Source organism: Octopus sinensis, linkage group LG7 (assembly GCF_006345805.1).
Source record: "Octopus sinensis linkage group LG7, ASM634580v1, whole genome shotgun sequence".
Taxonomy (NCBI): Eukaryota; Metazoa; Mollusca; class Cephalopoda; order Octopoda; family Octopodidae; genus Octopus; species Octopus sinensis.
Genome location: NC_043003.1, coordinates 19,046,811 through 19,070,015, shown reverse-complemented (window position 1 = coordinate 19,070,015; position 23,205 = coordinate 19,046,811). Strand labels below are relative to the sequence as shown.

The 23,205-nt window shown below is 36.0% G+C and overlaps 1 protein-coding gene and 1 long non-coding RNA gene across 5 annotated transcripts in view; one reads left to right on the top strand and one right to left on the bottom strand.

The window, feature by feature from the left end:
• Nucleotides 1–23,205, bottom strand: part of LOC115213815 (C2 domain-containing protein 5) — a 107,716-nt gene that overhangs the window by 54,615 nt on the left and 29,896 nt on the right. For 2 of the 4 annotated variants that reach the window (XM_029782696.2, XM_029782697.2), the window contains exon 10: nucleotides 103–1,004. In XM_029782696.2, coding sequence (XP_029638556.1) covers nucleotides 103–1,004 — 902 coding nt within the window. Of the gene's footprint in view, nucleotides 1–102; nucleotides 1,005–19,917; nucleotides 19,948–23,205 lie in introns of all 4 variants that reach the window. The other 2 variants (XM_029782698.2, XM_029782699.2) reach the window with 2 other exon arrangements.
• Nucleotides 1–23,205, top strand: part of LOC115213818 — a 38,696-nt gene that overhangs the window by 13,913 nt on the left and 1,578 nt on the right. The gene's annotated exons all lie outside the window — the stretch shown is intronic.

The window sequence follows — 23,205 nt, the reverse complement described above, 5'->3', positions numbered from 1 at the left end:
TAGTCTTTTCCTCATAATTTTTTTTTTTTTTTTTTTTGCTTTTCAAGGGTTAATACGTATTAGAGTGATTCATATTTGTGATTATTGCATTATTATTATTACCTTTTGGAGTGGTACTCAAGTCTGAGTCTGAAGACCGGCGTCGGATAGCTGTACTGGAGCATTTAGCAGGTGACGTGGACGATTTGAGGCCACCAGACTGGTTAATGGTCGGGGAGGAGGGAGTGATGATGTCTTCGGGAAGAGGAGAGCTGCAAGGGAAGGTAAATATTGAGTTGTCTGGTTCTTGTTCTGTGTGTCTGTGGCAAGTTGCTACCACGGGAGGGGTGGAGCATGGAGACGCGTGCTGTGATCGAGGTTGGGCAAGCGGAGACATTGGCCTGTCCCGATCTCGGTCCACTGACGAGTGCTGCTGGTAGTGATGATGATGGTGATGGTGGTGGTGGTGGTGGTGGAGGAGGTGTTGCTGTTGGTGGTGAAAGTGGGACAGCTTGGGGTGTTGGGAAGGCAGAGGCGGAGGCGGGAGGGGCGGCGGTGGAGGAGGGGGAAGAGGCGGAGGCGGAGGCAAGAGCGGGGCGAGAGAAGTGGACTCGGACTCGGTGTCGGGTTCGGATTCGTTGGAGAAGTCTGCCGGCGGTGGAGGCAACGGAGGGGGAGGGAGAGGTGGTAGGTTCGAAGGGGATGGCGGAGGAGGTAGAGAAGAAGACGGCGGAGGGGGCAAAGGCAGTGGAGGTGGAGGGAGTGGGGGAGGCGGTGGTGGAGAAGGAGGGGAAGGCGGGCAGGTAGAAGAGACAGCAGTTGTAGTAGTGGTAGTGGTAGAAATAGTAGTAGTAGCAGTAGTAGCAATAGTTGTAGTTGTAGTGGTACTAGTGTTAGTAGAGACAGTAGTGTTATTGTTAGCCGTAAGACTCGTAGTGGATGTAGATGCAGGTGGTGTAGACTGCATCAGTACTGCACGCCTAGGAGATGAGGTAGCAGGTGACTGAAATTTCACATGCCGTTTACTGCAACAGAAGAGAGAAAAAACAAGAAACGCCATAGTAGTAATTAAGAAAATTAACGAAGAAGGTGAGAGAAGGCTGTGGAAACTGATTACAGAATGGTCATTTACTAACGCAGGTTTGGATTTACGGGACACTACAGCACGGTATATGGTGGGGTGGGCCTTCTTCCAGAAGCCTTTAGACTGCTAAAGGAATAAACAAAGGAAAAAAATAATGTCCGTTTAATGTAATAAAAAATGCAACATGGTTTAAAAAAAAAGAAAAAAAAATGAAATAAAAAAGAAGAAATGGAAAAAAAAACAAAAATAAACATAAGATAAATGCTACCTACCTTGGGTTATTGAATTTTTTTTTTTTTATATTTGGTTACAAAGCCACAAATTTGGGGACAGATCAGTTGATTAAATTTACCTCAGAACTTCATTATGATTACCTTCTAGAGAGCCCCCCCCCCATCCACCAAGATTTGCAGTTAGAACACAAAAGGAGAAATTAATAATAATCCTTTCTACTAAAGACACAAGGTCTGAAATTTTGAGGGAGGGGTTAAGTTGATTACATCATCCCCAGTGTTTCACTGGTTCTAATTTATCGACCTGCAAAAGGATGAAGGCAAAGTTGACCTTGGTGAGATCTAAACCCACAAGTGCTGACACACGAAATGTTGCTAAGCATTTTGCCTGGCATGCTAACGATTCTGCCAGTTCACCACCTTAATAATAATAATAATGATCCTTTCTGTTATAGGCACAAGGCCTCCACTTTTGGTTGATTACATTGACCCCAGTACTCAGATCTCAACTAGTACTTGTTTCATTGACCCCAAAAGGATAAAAGGCAATGTCGACCTTGGAGGAATTTGAACTCAGAATGTAAAAATTGAAGAAATACAGCAAAGCATTTTGTCCAGCGATTTAATGATTCTGCTGGCTCATTGCCTGACTACTACTAATTATTAACTACTACTAATATTAACAATGATTTCAATTTTTGATGCAAGGCCAGCAATTTTAAGGAAAGGGGCTTAATTGGTAATATCACCCCAGTTTTCGCGACTACTGTATTTTATCAATGCCCTATAGATGAAAGGCAAAGTTGACCATGGCAGGATCTGAACTCAGAATATGAGTCAGTACAAATACTGCAAAGCATTTTTTTCCAAAGCTTTGATGATTCTACCTGCTTGGTGTGTTAAATTATTTATGATTTAGGCACACAGCCAGAGACTCGGTGGGGAAAGGATTAGTCAATTCTACTGACCTCGGTACTTTACTGGTACTTTATAAACCCCACGGAGATGAAAGGCAAAATCATAAGGAAATAACTTTTAGCTTTTTACAGTGGAAAAATAAATTCCAGATACATATTCTTGTTTTTTTTTTCTTTCTTTTTTTCAAAATATTTTTTCAGCCTATAATTTGAATTTTATATCATATAAAGTGAAGAAAATATCAATTAGACCCAACTGTCTTGGAAAATGGAACACATTTAGATAATATAGCCTGAGATACACAATACTTGAGAGAAATATGGTGTAATCATAACTGTAATACCTTTGAACTTAAGTCTGCACAACCAAAACTGACCTGGAGCTAAACAATAGCCACAACAAAGAATCAAAGAGAAGAAAAAAAAGAAAAGAAAATCGCTATATTTTGGCAATTTTTCAGTAAAATATATTGCAAAATTTAGTATTTTACATTGTTACAATTGTGGATGGTTGTATTAAGGCAGACACTAATAGCTTGCTTTCCACTTAGCTGCAGACAGCTAAGATAAAGAACACTTGCATTCTAAAGCAGTGTTCAACAAATTGAGTTCGTAGACAACAGCAGTTTGTGTGTGTATGTGTGTGTATTCAAAAAAGTTTTTGCAGAGAATTCTTTATATAGTTATAATATTTGAAGAAAGATTTTTTTTTTTAAATTATTAATTATATAAAAAAATCTTCACAAAGATCTTAAAAAAAAAACATAGAATGTCACTCTCTTTTTTTTTTTTAAAGGTTCTTTTTTATTTAGTTTCAGAAAATTTTCCTTCATATTGTAGTTGTGATACCCGTGCCGGTGGCATGTTGGGCCTCACAGAGGAAATGACGAAAGACTGAGACCTCTGCGATATGCTGTGACTGCGAAATCCCGACAAATGAAACCTTGTGCTAACCTTGGATCATAGGATGACCTGCTGTGCTTGAGGAGACCCATTGAGTCAAGTACATCAACATCAAAATAAGAATCAAATGGAGATTGTAGTTATGATACCTGTGCCGGTGGCATGTAAAAAGCACCATCCGAACTTGACTGATGCCAGTGCCGCCTGACTGGCGTCCATGTTGGTAACACATAAAAAGCACCAACCCGATCATGGCCATTTGCCAGCCTCCTCTGGCCCCTGTGCTGGTGGCACGTAAAAAGCACCCACTACACTCACGGAGTGGTTAGCGTTAGGAAGGGCATCCAGCTGTAGAAACACTGCCAGATCAGACTGGAGTTTGGCGCAGCCTCCTGGTTTCCCAGACCCCGGTCGAACCGTCCAACCCATGCCAGCATAGAAAATGGATGTTAAACGATGATGATGATGATATATGTTAAAAGAGAAAAGACAGACACATTGAAAATTATGCAAATCATTTATGTACACACAGCCAGGCATACTAAAAACTAAAAATCACTCATATATGTATGTATATATATCTTTTTATCTTTTATTCGTTTTAGTTGTCAGACTGTGGCCATGCTGGGGTACCGCCTTGAAGAATTTTAGTCACATGAGTCAACACCAGTACTTGTTATTTTGTAAAGCCTGGTACTTATTCTATCAGTTTTTTTTGCCAAACCACTAAGTTATGGAAAGATAAACATATCAACACAGGTTGTCAAGTGGTGGTGGTAGTGGCGGGGACAAACACACATGCATATGACAGGCTTCTTTCAGTTTCTCTCTATCAAATCCACTCACAAAGCATTGGTTGGTCCAAGGCTATAGTAGCAGGCACTGGCTCAAGATGCCATGCAGTGGACTGATCCTGGAACTATGTGGTTAGGAAGCATACTTTTTACCACACAGCCATGCCTGTGCCTATATATATATATATATATATATATATATATATATATCACGTGACCGACCAGACCATCAGATGTTGTTACACATCGCTGGTCACAATGCGTTCGCTTTGTTTTAGCCTTCGAATGACGCCACCCCGCTGGCTAAGCGAGTAGGCCAACAGAAGAAAGAGTGGGAGAAAGTGTGGTGAAAGAGTACAGCAGGGATCACCACCCCCTGCCGGAGCCTCATGGAGCTTTTTAGGTGTTTTCGCTCAATAAACACTCACAACACCTGGTCTGGGAATTGAAACCGCGATCCTACGACCGCGAGTCCGCAGCCCTAACCACTAGGTCATTGCGCCTATATATATATATATATATATATATATATATATATATAAGAGATAATGGTGTCATCGAGACGCAAAGGTGTCAGGTAATGCTGAATAAGTGCTATAGACAGACCATAGTTAAGTTCCAGATTCGGTAATATTGCGAATAAAGGGTTCAATGTTGGTTCTATGTCAGCGTGTGCATATAAGAATTTTTAGCGTAATAAGATAAAAAAAACCAAGGCTGTGTAGATATTAGAGCATTTATAGATAGAAGGTCTTACAACTTCTATCTATATCTTATATATATATATACACACACACATAAAAAAAAAAGAGCACTGTCAGTTACGATGATGAGGGTCCCAGTTGATATAATCAATGGAGCAGTCTGCTCATGAAATTAACATGCAAGTGGTTGAGCATTCCACAGACACGTGTACCCTTAATGCAGTTCTCAGGGAGATTCGGCGTGGCACAGAGTGTGACGAGGCTGGCCTTTTGAATTACATACATACATATATATGTATATATATATAAAATACCGTTTAACAAATTCTTGATCTATTAAAATTACCTCCACCAAATGAAAATTAACACCAACTTCACCTGATAAGGAGGGACAATCTCAAGAATTTCTCCAAAACTGACATGCCATTAAGGAAAAGGATAGGTTTATTGTCTGAAGAGAAGAGGACAATTGTCTCAATAGCTCAATAGCTGCCATCAGCATGGCAATTGTCTTGACTTATCTCCAGTAGTTAAGGGACTTAGACTTAAAAAAAAAAGTAGAATGCATTTATGGCCTAGGGTGGAGTGGAAATAAAATAATTGTGGAAATTGGAAATGCCTGAGTGCTAAAATGTTGCTATATACTAGAAAAATGCTAAATTTTCACTGAGATCAAACAAGGGTATTTACTCCCTCAAGCCCCACAAACTCCAAAAATGGGGGATGTTTGTAAATTTTTTACAATAGCAGAGTTTGTGGGGTTGAGGGAGTAAATGCCTTTGACTGATCTAAGCGAAAATTTAGCATTTTTCTAGTAATAATATATAGCAAGATTTTAGGTCTCAGGCATTTTCAATCTTTCATTTTCACTGGGAGCACTCCGTCGGTTACGACGACGAGGGCTCCAGTTGATCCGATCAACGGAACAGCCTGCTCGTGAAATTAACGTGTAAGTGGCTGAGCACTCCACAGACACGTGTACCCTTAACGCAGTTCTCGGGGATATTCAGCGTGACACAGAGAGTGACAAGGCTGGCCCCTTGAAATACAGGTACAACAGAAACAGGAAGTAAGAGTGAGAGAAAGTTGTGGTGAAAGAGTACAGCAGGGATCATCACCATCCCTGCCGGAGCCTCGTGGAACTTTAGGTGTTTTTGCTCAATAAACACTCACAACGCCTGGTCTGAGAATCGAAACCGCGATCCTATGACCGCGAGTCCACTGCCCTAACCACTGGGCCATTGCGCCTCCACAAAAATTACCATTAGCAGTACACCCTAACACACATGTATGTGTGTGTGGGTATACAGATTGTGTAATTTAGGGTGGAGTAGAAATAAAAAATTGTGGAAATTGAAAATGCCTGAGGCCTAAAATCTTGCTATATATTATTACTAGAAAAATGCTAAATTTTCGCATAGACCAGTCAAGGGTATTTATTCCCTCAAAACACCCAAACTCCACTATTGTAAAACAATTTACAAAAAATCCCATTTTTGGAGATTAGAGAGCTTGAGGGAGTAAATGCCCTTGATTGATCTCATTGAAAATTTAGCATTTTTCTAGTAATGAAATATAGCAACATTTTAGCCCTCGGGCATTTTCAATTTCCACAATTTTTAATTTTCACTCCACTCTACTAGATAGTTTGTATAATTTAGACACAAATGATCTAAGAGAAATAACTTAGAGTGGCCAGTTGTATGTCTTTGAACAAGTTAGACAAATGCAGGTATATCAAATACCATATAACATAAATTCTTGATTTATTAAAATTATCTCCACCTCTTATTCACACTACAAAACTTCATCCATTCAGATAGGTTGTGGAGGGGAGTGGTCTAGTGGTAAGCGCACTGGACTCATGTAAGATTATGATTTCAATTCCTGGAACGGGCAACATGTTATGTTCTTGAGCAAAACACATCATTTTACATTGCTCCAGTCCACTCAACAGGCAAAATAAGTAATCTGTGATGGGGGTGTATATATATATATATATATATTTATATATATTATATAAGGAGAGTTTATGAAAAAAACAAAAGATGAAGACAGGTGGTGTACAAAACAAACAGATGTATTAGTATAACGCTCAGGAATAGAAAAAGTCTTTATATATGCCATGGAAACCAGGAAACTAGCCCCTATGGATCCATAAGGCTCAAGAAGGGTGCTTTATTCAGATAGCCAACTTTTGCACAAGGTAAAATTGCAAATGAAATTATAAGTTGCTACACAAAGAAACTGAAGAGAGGGGTGGGGGTATGTAGTGGGATTGCCAGCAGTTTAATATCTACTCAACAGAACTCCCTCCTACATTGAAGGAATAATGATTTTTTTTTTTTAACAAGTTAAAGGAAACATGAATAAATGGAATATAAATTTTATTGGAGGTACGAAAAAAAAAAAAAGTAAAATAGTTTTAAAATACATAATGAATAATGAAAACATCTGAGTGAACAATAATTCTTACAATCTGGTCCAATTTGATTGCTCCGTTTCCCCTTTATGAACATCACGAACAATTTTCCTTTCTTCAATGTGTGTGTGTGGGTGTGTGTGTTGGCAGAGCTAGATGAAGAGTCTGCACATGTAAGCTAACATACATACATGGCCTCACAAACAATCATGTGCAAATACACACACACAAACTCTGAGCTTATTGAAACACACACACACACACTCTTTAGGCTTATTGAAACTTTAGAGACAAAAAAAAAATCCCTCTATTTTTCCTTTTTAAACATTTATTCTTTCTCAGAATGTACATATACATGATGCATGTGAGAGTATATAGAACTGCTGCTACATACAGATATGTGCACATATATATATATATATATATATATACATATATATATACACACACACACAATGTATATACAATTATATTACACACATGTGTATATATATATATATTATATATATATATATATATATATAATATATATATATAATATATATATATATATATATATATACATATATATATATACACACACACACAATGTATATACAATTATATTACACACATGTGTATATATATATATATTATATATATATATATACACACACACACACACATATTACACACATGTATACATATATGCACACATGCACACACTCTAGGCACATAAATGCTGTCTTTCAATCTGTCTCTCTCTGCCTCCCCCTCTCTCCCTCCTCCTCTCTCTCTCCCTTTCAAACATTCACTAACCTCTCTTATAACCCTACTGCATCACCAGCGCAAGTGATATCTGTTTTTTCCATTTTGTTTTGATCATTCATACATTTTTTTTTTATTATTCAACTGTGTGTGTGTGCATGGTTAGATGATGTAACAGATGCAATCAAAACAGCCATGCACACTTGTACATACATATGTACATGCATCCGTCATTAACTGACCTCTAGATAACCCATTACAACTCAAGAGATGCATCTATCATTTTTTTTTTTCGGTTTTGTTTTCCGGTCTTCCAATTATTACTTACTGTTGGATATTGTTGGCACTTGGAGATCAAAACAATAAATTCATTTAAAAGCTACAAAAAAAAATCTTAAATTAAAATAAGTGATTTTTTTTCAAAAATGTGTAGGTGTGGCCATGGCTGTGTGGTTAAGATGCTCATTTTGCAGCCACATCATTTCAGGTTCAGTCTCACTGATTGGCACCTTGGATAAGAGACTTCTACATTAACATCACATTGACCAAAGCTTTATGAGTGGATTTGGTAGATGGAAACTGTGTGGAAGCCCATTGCATATATATCTGTGTGGGTGTCATTAAGTGTCTTTGTGCTTGCCCCCAAAACCACTTGATGATGATCATACTCTGCTGTATTATCTATTATAATAAAAGGAAAATTCTGTCTGTCCGGGATCCCAGTATCTCAGTATACATTCGTTCTATATAGACATATTATACCATTTTGGAATCAGAATAATCCCGAGATTGAAAATCTGCCCTTCATTTGGTTCTTGAACATCCAGCATTGGGATCTGATTTAAAAGCATTTGGGCTGCTACTTCAAGCAGGTAAAGCTTGGCTGATTCACACCATCTTGGTTGTCGTTTGTCAGATGATGTCAGAGATCATGGGGGAAATAAATGATATTCACTTTGTCAATTTTATGTCGAGATAAGAACTTTGAGACAAATTGGACTACAGTTGGAATTCAACTTGGGACTGGAACAATAGAATGATTGCATTACAAAAGTAATTCTCATCCGTCCTTAACCACTGATCAAACACCACCAGGGCATATGATTATTATAGACATAATACAGTCATTCTTTAGGTTTGCGCTGCAGGCTCAATTAGCCCTCCATTAGTTTAAAAGTCTCCATGGAATGTGGCTTTTAAGCTAGTACTTTATAAAATAGACAAGATCGGGCATGGCTGTGTGGTTAGGGAGCTTGCTTCTTAGTTATATAGTTTCGGGTTCAGTCCCACTGCGTGGCACTTTGGGTAGGTGTCTTCCGCTATAGCCCCGAGCCGACTGGAGCTTTGTGATTGATTTCGGTAGGCGGAAGTTACTGCTGTGTATGTATATGTGCGTGTAGGTGCTCAGTGCCTCTCCGAAAGAGAGAGAGAGGGGGGGGGGGTCAAGGCTTGAAGGCTTTTGATCATTAGTCAACTCAATCAGAGATGAACTGGAGCTAATTAACAACATTATCCTATGTACCCAATTTCCCCACACCTGGTTCAGACAAAAAACCCTACACACACACACACAAACACACACATACATACCATGCATTCCTCCTCCTCCTTTCCTCAATATGATATATTTTGAATGCTGGATGAGTCAATAACACCCAGTTAATCCACTTACTACATACAAATTAGAGGTTTGCTAAAGCAAGGCTGACCAAAGTTACACAAGAACAATCTCTAAATTTAAGTGGAAACCGATGTATTTAATTGTCTAAATTCAGATTATTGTCCAAATGTAAAGCTTATTTATTCACATTGTTTTGAATTAATCAATCATGCATTATCTCATACATTCGTGATTTTGATGATGAGATTGCTTAATTTTAGAACGACATTGTAGGGTAGGTGTGATAGGTCAGATATGGCCAGTTTTTAATGTGAAATAGGTAGAATATTTGAGCCGGATATGGCTGGTTTATATGATGAAGAGTTAATGTAAAACAAAGGAAAAAAAATATTCAAAATTACAACTGTAATAGAAAGAAAAATCACTAGTGGTAATAATAATTCTTTTCAAGAAAGACAAGGGAGACAATTCCAAAATCCCCAAAGAGATTAAAATGAAGTTGGTGATACATTGAATAATACAGGTACATTTGCTAGTTGTGTTGCATTTACCACCACCATTCCACACACACACATGTGCCATTCCATTTTCTTGTTTCAATTCTTTGTGGTAGGCTTAATCTTGTTGCTAATCTTAGTTTGATTAATTGTTTCAAGATAAAAACATCGGCCATTGCTTGTTTACAAGCAATGGCTAAATATAGTTCTTCTAAGTCATCCCTTATCTATAATTTTTCTTTTTAAATAGCTTTAAAGAAAAAAAAAATGATGACCAAAATATCAAATATACCAACAAACAAACTAAAATATAGAAAAATAGGAAACAGATTTACTGCAAGCCATATTTTCCTCTAGATAACACATTTAATGTTACTAACCACATTAATAGTGGAGCATATCAGTAAACATGTAAAAACTTGTAAAATATGTTTAGGTTGTCACTATGTTTATAAACATGTTTACTTTGTAACTAAACATATACCGGATACAGGTGCAGAAAACTTCATTCTGCTTTCTAGTATTCAAAACATCTTGAAAACTTTATACTTAGACCAAGTGTAATATTTAAAAATTCATGCCAAGAAATTCCACTAGCTACCATTTTAATTACAGTATAATTACTTTTCCAAACCAGTTGATGGTAAATGTTTGAAACCTACCCGTTTTCTTTTAAAATTTTTTCAAACTTCTCTTCATAGATATGATCATTATGCTATAAATATCCTTAAAACATGCCATAAAAATTCAGCATGTTTTAAGCTTGACTATCTAAAAGCAAACCCAATCCAGCCACTCTCCAAAAATAACAACTATGCTTAGCATGTCAGATAAATAGATAAGTGATTCTTTACTTATATATTAGTAGTGAAGGCGCATGGCCCAGTGGTTAGAGTGCCGAGCTTATGATGGTCAGGTTGTGAGCTTGAATCCTGGACCAGGCTGCGTGTTGTGTTCTTGAGCAAGACACTTTATTTCACATTGCTCCAGTTCACTCAGCTGTCACTGGTGCCAAGCTGTATCGGCCTTTGCCTTTCCCTTGGATAACATCAGTAGTTGGAGAGGGAAGGCTGGTATGCATGAGTGACTGCTAGTCTTCCATAAACAACCTTGCTCGGACTTGTGTCTGGGAGGGTAACATTCTAGGTGCAATCCCATGGTCTGTGTCGTGACCAAAGAGGGTCTCAGAATATTAGTAGGAAAATGCTTCTGATAATTTATACAAAAATCTCTAAAGAATAGTGTGTGTCTGTGTAAGTGTGCATATAATCTAAGTATTAACTGAAAGATTTTGGCAAGTTTTACACTAAGTTTCAAGCGTTCCTCTTTCCTTCTAGAATGGGGAAGCTTAAAATGTCTTTAACTCTTTTGTTACCATATTTCTGTTGAGATGCTCTGTGTTTCTGTCAATTAATTTTAAATATAACAAAGAATTAGTAAAATAATTTAGTTTATCATTCAGCTAGTGTTAGGAACATAAATTGTGACTAAGGTTTGGTGGAAGATTTTAATTCAGAACTTTTGAAAACAAGACATTTATACTACAGAGCCAGAGGCGGTTTCAGGCAGGTTGGTATCAAAAGGGTTAGACCTTTTGATACAAATTTCCCAAGACTGACCCTGAATCTATAGTACAAGCTTCCAAGTTCTAACCCTTTAGCATTTAGATTATTCAGTCAAATGTAATGCTTATTCATTCACAGTGTTTTGAATTTGTCATGCATTATCTCACAACTTCAAAATTTTGATGATGTGATTGTTTAGTTTTAAAATGACATTGTTGAGGTGTTAGAGGTCAGACCTGGCTAGTTTGAACATAAAATAGCTAGAATATTTGGTCCACATATGGCTAGTTTAAATGCCAAAGGGTTAAAATGATTTAGATTAAAATTTCCCATTAAAATTTCATCTTGATTTAAGTTCTAAACGCCAGCTTAATAACGACAGAGTTGTTTCACTAAATTCTTCATTATTTAAAAAAAAATTAATTGGAAAAAAAAAAAAATCAAAGAGGGTGTATTCAACGGAAATATCATAGTGAAAGTGTTAAGGTTTCACAGCTGCAGGAACATTGCTTTCAGTCAAACCACATTGCAGATTTCTCAATAATTTATTTCTATTTATAACGAGAGGAAACACTACAAGTTGTTTTCTTAACAGAAGACAAAAAAAAAAAAAAAATAATAATAAATAATAAATTTATATAAATAAATAAAACAATTCTTGAAAACTACTGATATAAAATAGTACATTAACCTTTTAACATTTCTATTGATTAATTCCCCTCCCCTCCACCAACACCCAGAAAAAAAAGAAATAGAAAAATTATACACATACTACTGAAAATATTATACATTATACTGTCATGCACAAAATAGTGATTTTTTGGGGGGTTTTTTGTGTTTTTTTTTTTTTTACTATGAATACTTTTGATGAAGTCATGTTCTAAATAAAGATATATTGTTGAAACTGATAATATATAACTCAAATTTGGAGAAACTAATATTGGAAAAGGTTAGACAATCAATACTGTATATAATTTGGACAGATAATTGAAGTTTTCCTTTTACATGTTCTCTAACCTTCTTAGCAGAGAGGCACAAACAGATCAATAGAATATGGACAGGCATCATCAAAATTGAAACTTATCAATTCTGTTTGGCTATATAATACTTTAGCGACTCACCTATGCCAACATTAGTGTCTGTTTATATATATATCTTTTATTTATTTCAGCCATGCAGCTGCAGTCATGCTGGAGCACCACCATGTTCTATCTTTTACTTGTTTCAGTCATTGGACTGCAGCCATGCTGAGGCACAAGGCTTTTGTCAGCCTGAGGCCACAGTAGAAGACACTTCCCGAAGTTGTCATGCACCAGGACTGAACCCTGAGGCTGGGAAGCAAGCTCCTTACCACACAGCCATGCCCATACACATAATAGGCTTCTCCCAGTTTCCGAATACCAAATCTATCGAACTCACTCAGAAGGCTTCGGTTAGCAGAAGACACTTGTCCAAGGTGCTGCACAGTAGGACTGAACCCAAGGCTACATGGTTGGTAAGCAAGCTTCTTAACCACATAGCCATGCTTGTGCCTCCCCTCTCTCTATCTATCTATATATATATATTTTTTTTCTTTATTGCCCACAAGGGGCTAAACATAGAGGGGACAAACAAGGACAGACATAGGTATTAAGTCGATTACATCGACCCCAGTGCGTAACTGGTACTTAATTTATCGACCCCGAAAGGATGAAAGGCAAAGTCGACCTCGGCAGAATTTGAACACAGAACGTAAAGACAGACTAAATACCAATAAGCCATTCTGCCAGATCACCTTATATATATATATATATATATATATATATATTCATTTATTTATTAATATGCTAAGTCCACATTGTAGTCAAAGAAATAGTCTCTGTATACAAAGACCACTTATCATCAAAGGAGAAAAACATGTAAAGATTAAAAAGAAAATTAAAAGGATTACATTTGTAAATAAAGCCTATGTTTGTAAGTTAAGTCACTTAATAAGCAACATGGAATAAACTGATAAGCAACAAGGAGAAGAGAACAGTTTCATATACAAGTTAATTAAAAAAAAGATGACAGGCAACTTATAATCTGGGAAAATTTCTGAGACCCAACAAAACAAGGCTGTTTACTCAAACATGAAGAGAAAGGAAGCGTGTTGCTGATCTGCTAATTCCTCAAATATTGCATTTTGCAAGTGTGGTTACCATACGGAATGCCAGCATCATCATCATCAAACATCAACTTTTTCCATGCTTGCAGTGAGTCAAATGGAATTTATTTGAAGCAGATTTTTTTAACAGCCAGATGCCCTTCATGTCATCAGTCCTCACCTGTTTCTAAGCAAGGTAATGTTTGCCCCATGCTCAGGCATGGTCCCGCAGAATACCAGAAATGAATAACACTGCTCGTTTGACAGTGACACTTATTTACATCTATCATGCAATGTCAAGACAAAGAAACTCAACACACACACACACACACACAAGAAAGGCTTCTTTCTGTTTCCATCTATCAAATCCTCTCACACGGCTTTGTCCATCGTTTTTGTATTTGGTTTGTAATTGATGTGTAATCCTTCGTTGAAACATATTTTGTTGTATCTTGGGAGGGTCAGTATGCCAGTAATAAGCACATGCACATCATCATCGTTTAATGTCTATTTTCCATGCTAGCATGGGTTGGACAGTTTGACTGGGGACTGGCAAGCCAGGAGGCCTCACCAGGCTCTAATCTGATTGGTACTGGTTTTATTTAATTTCTTTTATATTGTAAGTATTAACCAATAATAAAAGAAGTGAACTAGAACCAGCATGTGTTTATTATTGGCATGACTACCTTCCCAAGATACAGTGAATTCTTTGTTCTTAATCTAATTCAATACTTACTTTGGTTTTGAGCTTCAACAACAGATGACTCAACAATATAGCAAATTGTTTTTGGCTTCTAGTTTTTTTGGCAGTAAAAACCCAGCAATTGTTGATAAGGGATATTTTAATTGCAGGGAAATGTAGGGAGAAGCAATATTAAAAAAATGGGGGAGAAACTAAAATAGCTGTAATGAGACTGATGTGTCAGTACAAAGGGGAAAATGAAGTTGTTATAAAAAGCCTTTTTTTGAAATCATTTACTAAATTGCACTGAAAAGATGAAAGAATATTGATGATGATGGTGGTGGTGGTGAAGAAGAGGGAGATGATAATGGCCATTAACCAATGATATTATTGGGCAGTTTATCTTCTCTATCTAATCAATCCTTAATCAATATCACAATCACCCTCATAATTTCAATACGTCCTATTTGTATTCTAACAGTATTCTAATAAAACTTTATTCCATTTCTTCCCCAACACCCAAATTGTACCTCAACAAAGATGAAGTTGCCTTATTTTCAACTCTACTTTCCATTATGAAAATAGAAGACGGTTGCTGTATGGGAGTCATCTAATATTTGAACGGATATGATTCTTCTTTCATGATTACAATTATTCCGATAAAGGGACATTTCAGATATTTATAGAATCTTCTGAAATCTTCAAATACCGGCCCAATTAAGCTGGTGGTCATTAAGACAAAACATAATTTGTTTTATCTTTTAATAAATTCCTTCCTTAAGAAATGTGGCTATGGCCCACGTAGTCATTGAACTGTACACAAAACATACATAAGAACAGTGACATCCTTCCTCAATATAATGCATTAATCACAAAACCCAGCCATTTCTCTCTAGAATGGCATCCTTTTAGAATTATTTTTCTGCTTATGTCTTTCCCACAGATACAAGAATAGCTGTCTGGTTAAAAAGTTCGCTTTTCAACCACATGGTCCTGGGTTCAGTCTCACTGTGAGGCAACTTGGGCAAGTGTCTTCTAATATAGTCCAAGTCAACCAAATCCTTGTAGGTGGATTTGGGAGAAACTGAAATGACACTATTGTGTGTGTGTGCATGCACTAGGGTGGAGTGAAAATTAAAAAATTGTGGAAATTAAAAATGCCTGAGGGCTAAAATGTTGCTATATTTGATTACTAGAAAGATGCTAAATTTTTGCTAGGATCAAACGAGGGTATTTACTCCCTCAAGCTCCCTAAATTCCGAAAATGGGGGATTTTCATAAATTTTTTACAATAGCGGAGTTTGGGGTGTTTGAGAGAGTAAATGCCCTAGACTGATATAAGCGAAAATTTTGCATTTTTCTAGTAATAATATATAGCAAGATTTTAGGCCTCAGGCATTTTCAATTTCCCCAATATTTTATTTTCACTCCATCCTAGATTACACAATCTATATACCTGCGCACATATATATGTGTGTTATGGTGGAGAAAAAATAAACAATTGAAAATGCTCTATCTTGCTATATATTATTACTAGAAAAATGCAAAATTTTTGTTTATATCAGTCAAGGGCATTTACTCCCTCAAACCCCGCCAAACTCCACTATTGTAAAAAAAAATTTACAAAAAACCCCCATTTTTGGAGTATGGGGGCTTGAAGGAGTAAATGCTTTTGATTGATCTCAGCTAAAATTTAGCATTTTTCTAGTCAAATATAACAACATTTTAGTCCTCAAACATTTTCAATTACCACATTTTTTTAATTTTCACTCCACCCTAGTGTGCACATATATATATATATATATATCAGTGTATGTATGTTTGTGTCTATTTGTCATGATGTACGATAACTGTATGACACTTGTATGAGTGTCGCTATCATACAAGCAGTATCATTCATTTCCAATATTCTGCCAATGAGGAAATATTACTTTGCTTACAAAGAGAAGGTTGGCAACAGGAAGGGCATCCTGTCATAGAAAATAAATCTGCCTCAATAAACTCCAGCTGACTGATGCAAGTATGGAAAAATGAACATTAAAATGATAATTATGTTGACTTGAAATGTTCAAGAGGAACACTAAAGGCATTGATCTCATGAAGGGTATGACCTCTGTCCATTCTTCCCAACCCAGGATCTAAGTAAAAAAAAAGGTCTTTAATAGATTTGTAACTAAGCTTTCTGTTTTGTCAGAACTGAGCACCTTCAGTATCAATGAAAGCAATAACTCATCAAGTCATTAAATGTTATTTTTGATGACTAAAAGGATTTTAGTTCACATCCTGCCAGAGCCACTGCACTACCTTGATGACAAAGACACTTATCCATCAATAGCTTTGTCTGCCTAAGCATATATATATATAATATATATATACAAAATATGGGGGTTTACTACACAGGTGATTTAAACAATTAGATATGCTAGGTAAGTGGTGTAACGGATTACCAGGGCTCCAAGGCTATAGCTGAGATGGTAGTTATGGAGTCATATATATACATAAATATATATATATACACATATACATATATATATATATACATATATACATACATATACACATATATACATACATATACATATATACATACATATACACATATATACATACATATACACACACATATATATATATAGATAGAGAGAGAGAGAGAGAGAGATGGATAGAGAGGAAGCATTGATGCTTATCATTACATTGGACATAAGCAGAATAAACAGTCCTTGAAACAGTGAAACAAACTTGGTTTGCAGATTTTGCTGGCTAAGCACGCAACCACTGCTGTATTAATAAAAACATGTTTTGTAATATATTATATCTATAGGACTGTAGAAACCAACTGCCTGCCAATAACATTAAAACGGCAATAAACTCCTGATTTCACTGTTATATAATGAAGCCCACCTGCTTCTTAATGAAGATAAATGACGGCTCTGGTAGAACTAATCCCATAAAAACTAGAGGTCATGGTTAGACGGGAATATTAGAAAGTATGGTGATACAGGTTGGACATAAACCTGAAGCTCTTAGCTACCATACACAGTCTGACATTCTTCTAAGGCATCAGAAATGCAACATTGCTAGTTGTGTGAAGAAACGACGGCTGCTATTCCTTCACCAGCAACATACTTTATCGCAAAGAAATACACTTAAACCTAGAAGTCTCTTTCCACTTAACAGTAAAAACAAAAATGTAAATTGAAGGAAGAGGGAAACATACAGTTTGCCACTGTGAATAGTGGAAATTGTATGTATATGTGTGTGTTTGTTAGCTAGCAGTATTGAGCTCAAACAGTTCCATGCAGAAAACTGCATCACAGACTTCATTTGTTCATCCATGTATGTATGTGCGTGTGTGTTAATTATTTAATAGACACAATACATGTTTTTATGTGCTACTAATAGTTTCATATGTTGAGAAGCACCTCAAATATATTCATCAGGCACAGACCGCATGTCGTAAGGAACTATTTTTAGTTAGTTTGTGCCTGATGAATATGCTTGAGGTACTTCTCAACATATGAAACTATTAATAGCACATAAAAACATGTATTGTGTCTATTAAATATTTACCTCTCACCTGATAGAATACCTTTTTTTTTGTTGATCTTACCATCATGGAACCATCATTATATAGATATGTGCATGTGTGTGTGTGTCATCATTTAATGTCCAGTTTGTAATTCTTGCATAGGTTGGACAGAATTTGTTGCAGATTTTCAACAGGTACCCTTCCTGTTGCCAACCCTCGCCTTTTCCAAGCAAAGTAATATTTCTCTCATAGTCAGACAGGTCTTTCATGGAAGACTAGAATTGGGCAGCATCACTTATGTGACAGTGATACTCATTTACACAGTTACAACCATCAGCTGGGCTCAAGACAAATGTAAGTACATACATATATACATACTTGCATACATACATATAAATAAAAGAGAGAGCTCTTTCAATTTCCCTCCACCAAATCCACCCAGAAGGCTTTAGTTGACCCAGGGCTATAGTAGAAGATACTGGCCAAGGTGCTGTTCAGTAGGGCTGAACACGAAACCACATAGCTGGGAAGCAATCTTCTCTACCACACACACACTTCTGCATCTACATGTGTGTGTGTGCATGTATGCATGAAGCTATTATCTATCTATCTATATCTATATATATATATATATATCAATAATAATAAAAGAGTAAAATTAATTAATTAATAATTTTACCAAGTAGTTCAGTACGTTAAAATAACCTTTTTAGGTAAAATTATACAAATATTCTATAATTATAAACATAATTATAATCAGGGGTCAGCTAATTGCTTCACCACGCACCGGATTTAGAAATAGGAGTTAAAATACTTTTTCTGCTACCATAAAGATCTCCCAGTGTTACTGTCTGGGAGATCTTTATGGTAGCAGAAAAGGCACTTTAACTCCTATTTCTAATTTTGGTGCATGGCGAAGCAATTAACTGACCCCTGATTATAATTATGTTTATAATTATAGAATATTTGTATCTATCTATCTATCTATCTATCTATCTATATATATATATTATCTTTCTTTTTACCTTCTACTTGCTTCAATCATTACACTGTGGCCATGCTGGGGCACAGCCTTGAAGAATTTTAGCTGACTGGATCAACCATCATACTAATTATTTTAAAGCCCAGTACTTATGCTAATGGTCTCTTGCCAAACTGCAAAGTTACACTGGTTGTCATATGGTGGTGGGGGAGAGCAACACAGACACAAAGACACACACACGCACATATATACACAATAGACATCTTTCAGCTTCCATCTACTGAATCCACCCTCCAGGGCTTTGGTCGGTCTGAGGTTATAGCAGAGGACACTTGCCCAAGGTGCCAGCAATAAGACTGCTTCCCAACTACATGGTTCTGACACCATGTACTTGGAAAGTAAACTTCTTACCACACAGCCACTCCTGTGCCTAGGCACATTGTAGTATATATATGATGGGAAAGAGTTGCTGGCTTTACCAAAACACTTTCAGTAGTCTTTAACAGGGAACTACATAATAATAATGCAAGTTTATCCTGGGAGTAGTAGCGGGCATGAGATCAACTATTGATCTTCCAGGCCAAACATCATACAAAGAGATGAAAAGCAACAATTACATAAAATAAACATTTACCGATATTAACAGTTGTTTTTATTATTATTATTATTATCATTATTATTATTGTTATTATTATTATTATTATTATTATTAATATGTACAATTGTTATGCTAGATTGAAGCTATCAAATAACTGATTTATTTCTTCTGATTTAATATCCTCCCTACTATTACAAAGCTGAGCTTATGAATAATGATGTAAGCAAGCTTGAATCTTTGTTTTAATAAATCCGAGAGTAGGCATTTATATATTTTCTTTTACCATTTATATATATGTGTGTGTGTAGAGAGAGAGAGAGAGAGAGCCAAACAAAAAAAAAAAAAAACGGCTTCTGTTAGTTGAGGGGAAGCAGCAGGAATACGTGTTATAAGAACATGGGGAGAATAGAAAAAAAAAAAAATGAAAAACCACTCTTAATATTGAGTAATTGTAAATATATAAATAAATGGATAAATATATGAATGAATAAATAAATGGATAAATAAATAAGTAAAGATAAAAGGTCACTTCAACCTGAATTGGCGGCGGATTAAATCAAATTTCCTTGTGAAAACAAAAGAAAATGAAAAAACAACAATAAGTTCAAACAAATGTCTTAGAATTTAAAAGACATAGGTTACTATTGTTATTATTAATTATTATTAATTATTATTATTATTATTATTATTATACAATCAGAAGAGCGTGATACAATATGTAAGCAATAGAGATTGACTCCATTGAATTGAAGAATATTTCTAAGGTATGTTTGTCTTCCCTGGGTTCAAAATGAAAAATGGGAAATACGCAGAAATACAGAAATTCAAAATTTGAACTGCAATATCCTGCGTTCCTTTTGGAAAAGGGTCAGTCACTATTCATTACATATCGTATCGCACTCTTCTTATTGTGAATTTATCTTCATGAAAACTTACGTCAATCTTCTTAAATTATCGTTTATTATTATCATTATTACTATTATTATTATTACCCACCACTATGTAAACCAAACAGCCTTTGATGTTTAAGATGCAGTAGCAGTGGTGGTAGTAGTAGTAGTAGGAGTTGCAGTAGTAATAAAGGGGGAATGCAGTGGAACCCCAGCAATTGTAGACAACAGATGTTAATTGCAGGAAAATCCAAAAGGAAAGTTGCTTTAAAAAGTGGGAAACGCAAAAAGATAAGTGTAATGCGATTGGTCTAAGAGTTGGCACAAGAAATACGAAGATATTATAAAAAGCCATTCTGGAACCAGTTGTTGAATAGCAATGTAAACCATTACACACATTAACACTGAAAAGGAACCCCAAAAGAAAACAAAACAAAACAAAAAAATTGATGGTCATCATAATGAAGATTATGATAATGGTAACTATTATTAATATTATTATTATTATTATTAATATTATTATTATTGAGTAAGAGAGCAGTGCATGCCATCAAAGTGACACTGGGGTAAAATATACGAAGCCCAATGTACCCATCATGATTACCCGTCTGATAAGAGTACATTAGGCACATGCATCACAACCATATGTGCGCGACATGGTGATCTCATATCAAGATAAACAGCACATGACCTTGCAATTGGGGCCCAGTTAGAACTTTCTTCTGGTCGAGTAACCCATCCCGCTCAAAAGGTCCCTGAATAAGGGTTGTTTAAGGATGTTGAATGAAACACCCATGTTTCCAGAGGTGAATTGTTCAAACCCCAATAAATATCATTGGTCACACATACATAATAAGTTTTGTTTATATGTACATTTGCCACAGGGCAGAATCCAAGGAAAGTTCCCACAACACCAAGTATACATACAATACATATGAATACTGTATATGTATGTATTATAATTATAGTGTATACACACATACGTACTATAATAGTACATATTACATATTGATGGAAGGCAAAGTTGACCTGGCCAGCATATGAACTGAAGTAATGTAAATTAATACAATAAAGTATTTCTTCCGAGACTATAGCAGATTCTCTCTCATTCACCACAATGTCTACAAATTCAAAACTTTCTAATCCAAATCAATAAATAAATAAATAAAATTAAATTAAACACACAAATAAAAAAAAACAGAGCAAAGGGAACTCTAAATAATGATATCATAATGTGTTTCCAAAGTCTGTAACTTTATCATCCTCTGTGTAATAAATCACAACAAAACTAAATTTTAGAATGAACATTCAAGCAAGTCAGTTTGAAAGCCTACTCAACACAAAACGCATAGGAATATAATTGTAGATATCTCTAATAGACAAACAATAAACCTCTGCTATAAATATCTAGTTATATCAAGCTTTTAGAAAGATAATTTTGGAGATGAGTGGGAGAGGTGTAATAAAGAAAATGATTGGTACTGGTGCCACATAAAAAGTGCTGGTGCCATGTAAAAAGCACCCAGTACATTCTATAAAGTGGTTGGTGTTAGAAAGGGCATCCAACCATAAAAACCATGGCAAAACAGACATGTAGCCTGGCAGCTCTTCAGCTAGGCGGCTCCTGTCAAACTGTCCAACCTATGCCAGCATTGAAAAGGGACATATTAATGATGATGGAGACAAAGAAATTGGAGAGGAACTTGTTTGTATTATTGAGATTTACAAAACAGAGCTGTAGACAGGATTTGAAAAAATGAAATTTAAAAACATATTTCAACATGTTCCTGAACTTCCACTCTGACCAAGGTTTTTCCATCTATATTTTTAGGGGCGCTGGTGAATTGCACATGGCAAGAAAATAGGAGTACAACGGATACTGAGTACTCTTTTTCCTATTTGTATATTGAAATACATGTGTTTGTATGTGCGCACACGTTGTGTGTGTGTGTGTGAGCCAATCTTATTCTCCACTGTAAAAGGAATATTTTTTTCTATTTTTTATCATTTACTGGTTTCAGTCATTGGACTGCAGCCATGCTGAAGCACCACCTTCAAGGGTTTAGTCCAGTGGTTCTCAAATGGGGTCCATATATAAAATTTTGGGTGGGGGGGTCACATAACAAAATAGTAAATCAGAGATCCACAATAGTAATTTAAGGGTCCCTGAAAAAGTCTTGCTCTAGATGTATGTATCGGTATGCACTGCAAGAAACAGCTAGGTTTCTCTAACATTTTACATAGTACAACCTACACAAGCTAATATATGAAAAACAATATAGAAATTTTGAAAGAAGTTTCTATAAAACTAATTTTTAAACATCGAATGGCTACGGGGTCCACTAGAATAATATAGTAATCAAAGGGGCTAAGAGGTAAAAAATGATTGAGAACCCTTAGTTTTGACTCTAATACTTAAGCTTTTTTAAAGTCTGGTACTTATTCTATCAGTCTCTTTTGCTGAACCACTAAATTACAAGGACATAAACAAACCAATACCAGCTGTCAAGCAATAGCGGTGGGGGTGAACACACACACACACACACGTATATGTATGTATGTGGCAGGTTTCCACACAGTTCTCATCTACCAAATTCATTCACACGGCTTTGGTGTGCCCAGAACTGAAACAGAAGACATCTGCCCAAAGTGCCATGCAGTGGAATTGAACCCAAAACCATGAGGTTGCAGAATGAGTTTCTAACACACAGCCATAAACGCATACACACATTTATACACCCACCCACACACACACACAAATTACACTGATAGATAACAAGCAAACACAAATTTCTATGCATGCCGACAAGCACACATAATTACCCACGCCCATATACACATGCATACACTTTAATGAGGACTAAATAGGCAAAAATCAGATATAACTTATAAATCTATTTTTGATCTAGTCATGTTTCTTTCTACATGAAAGA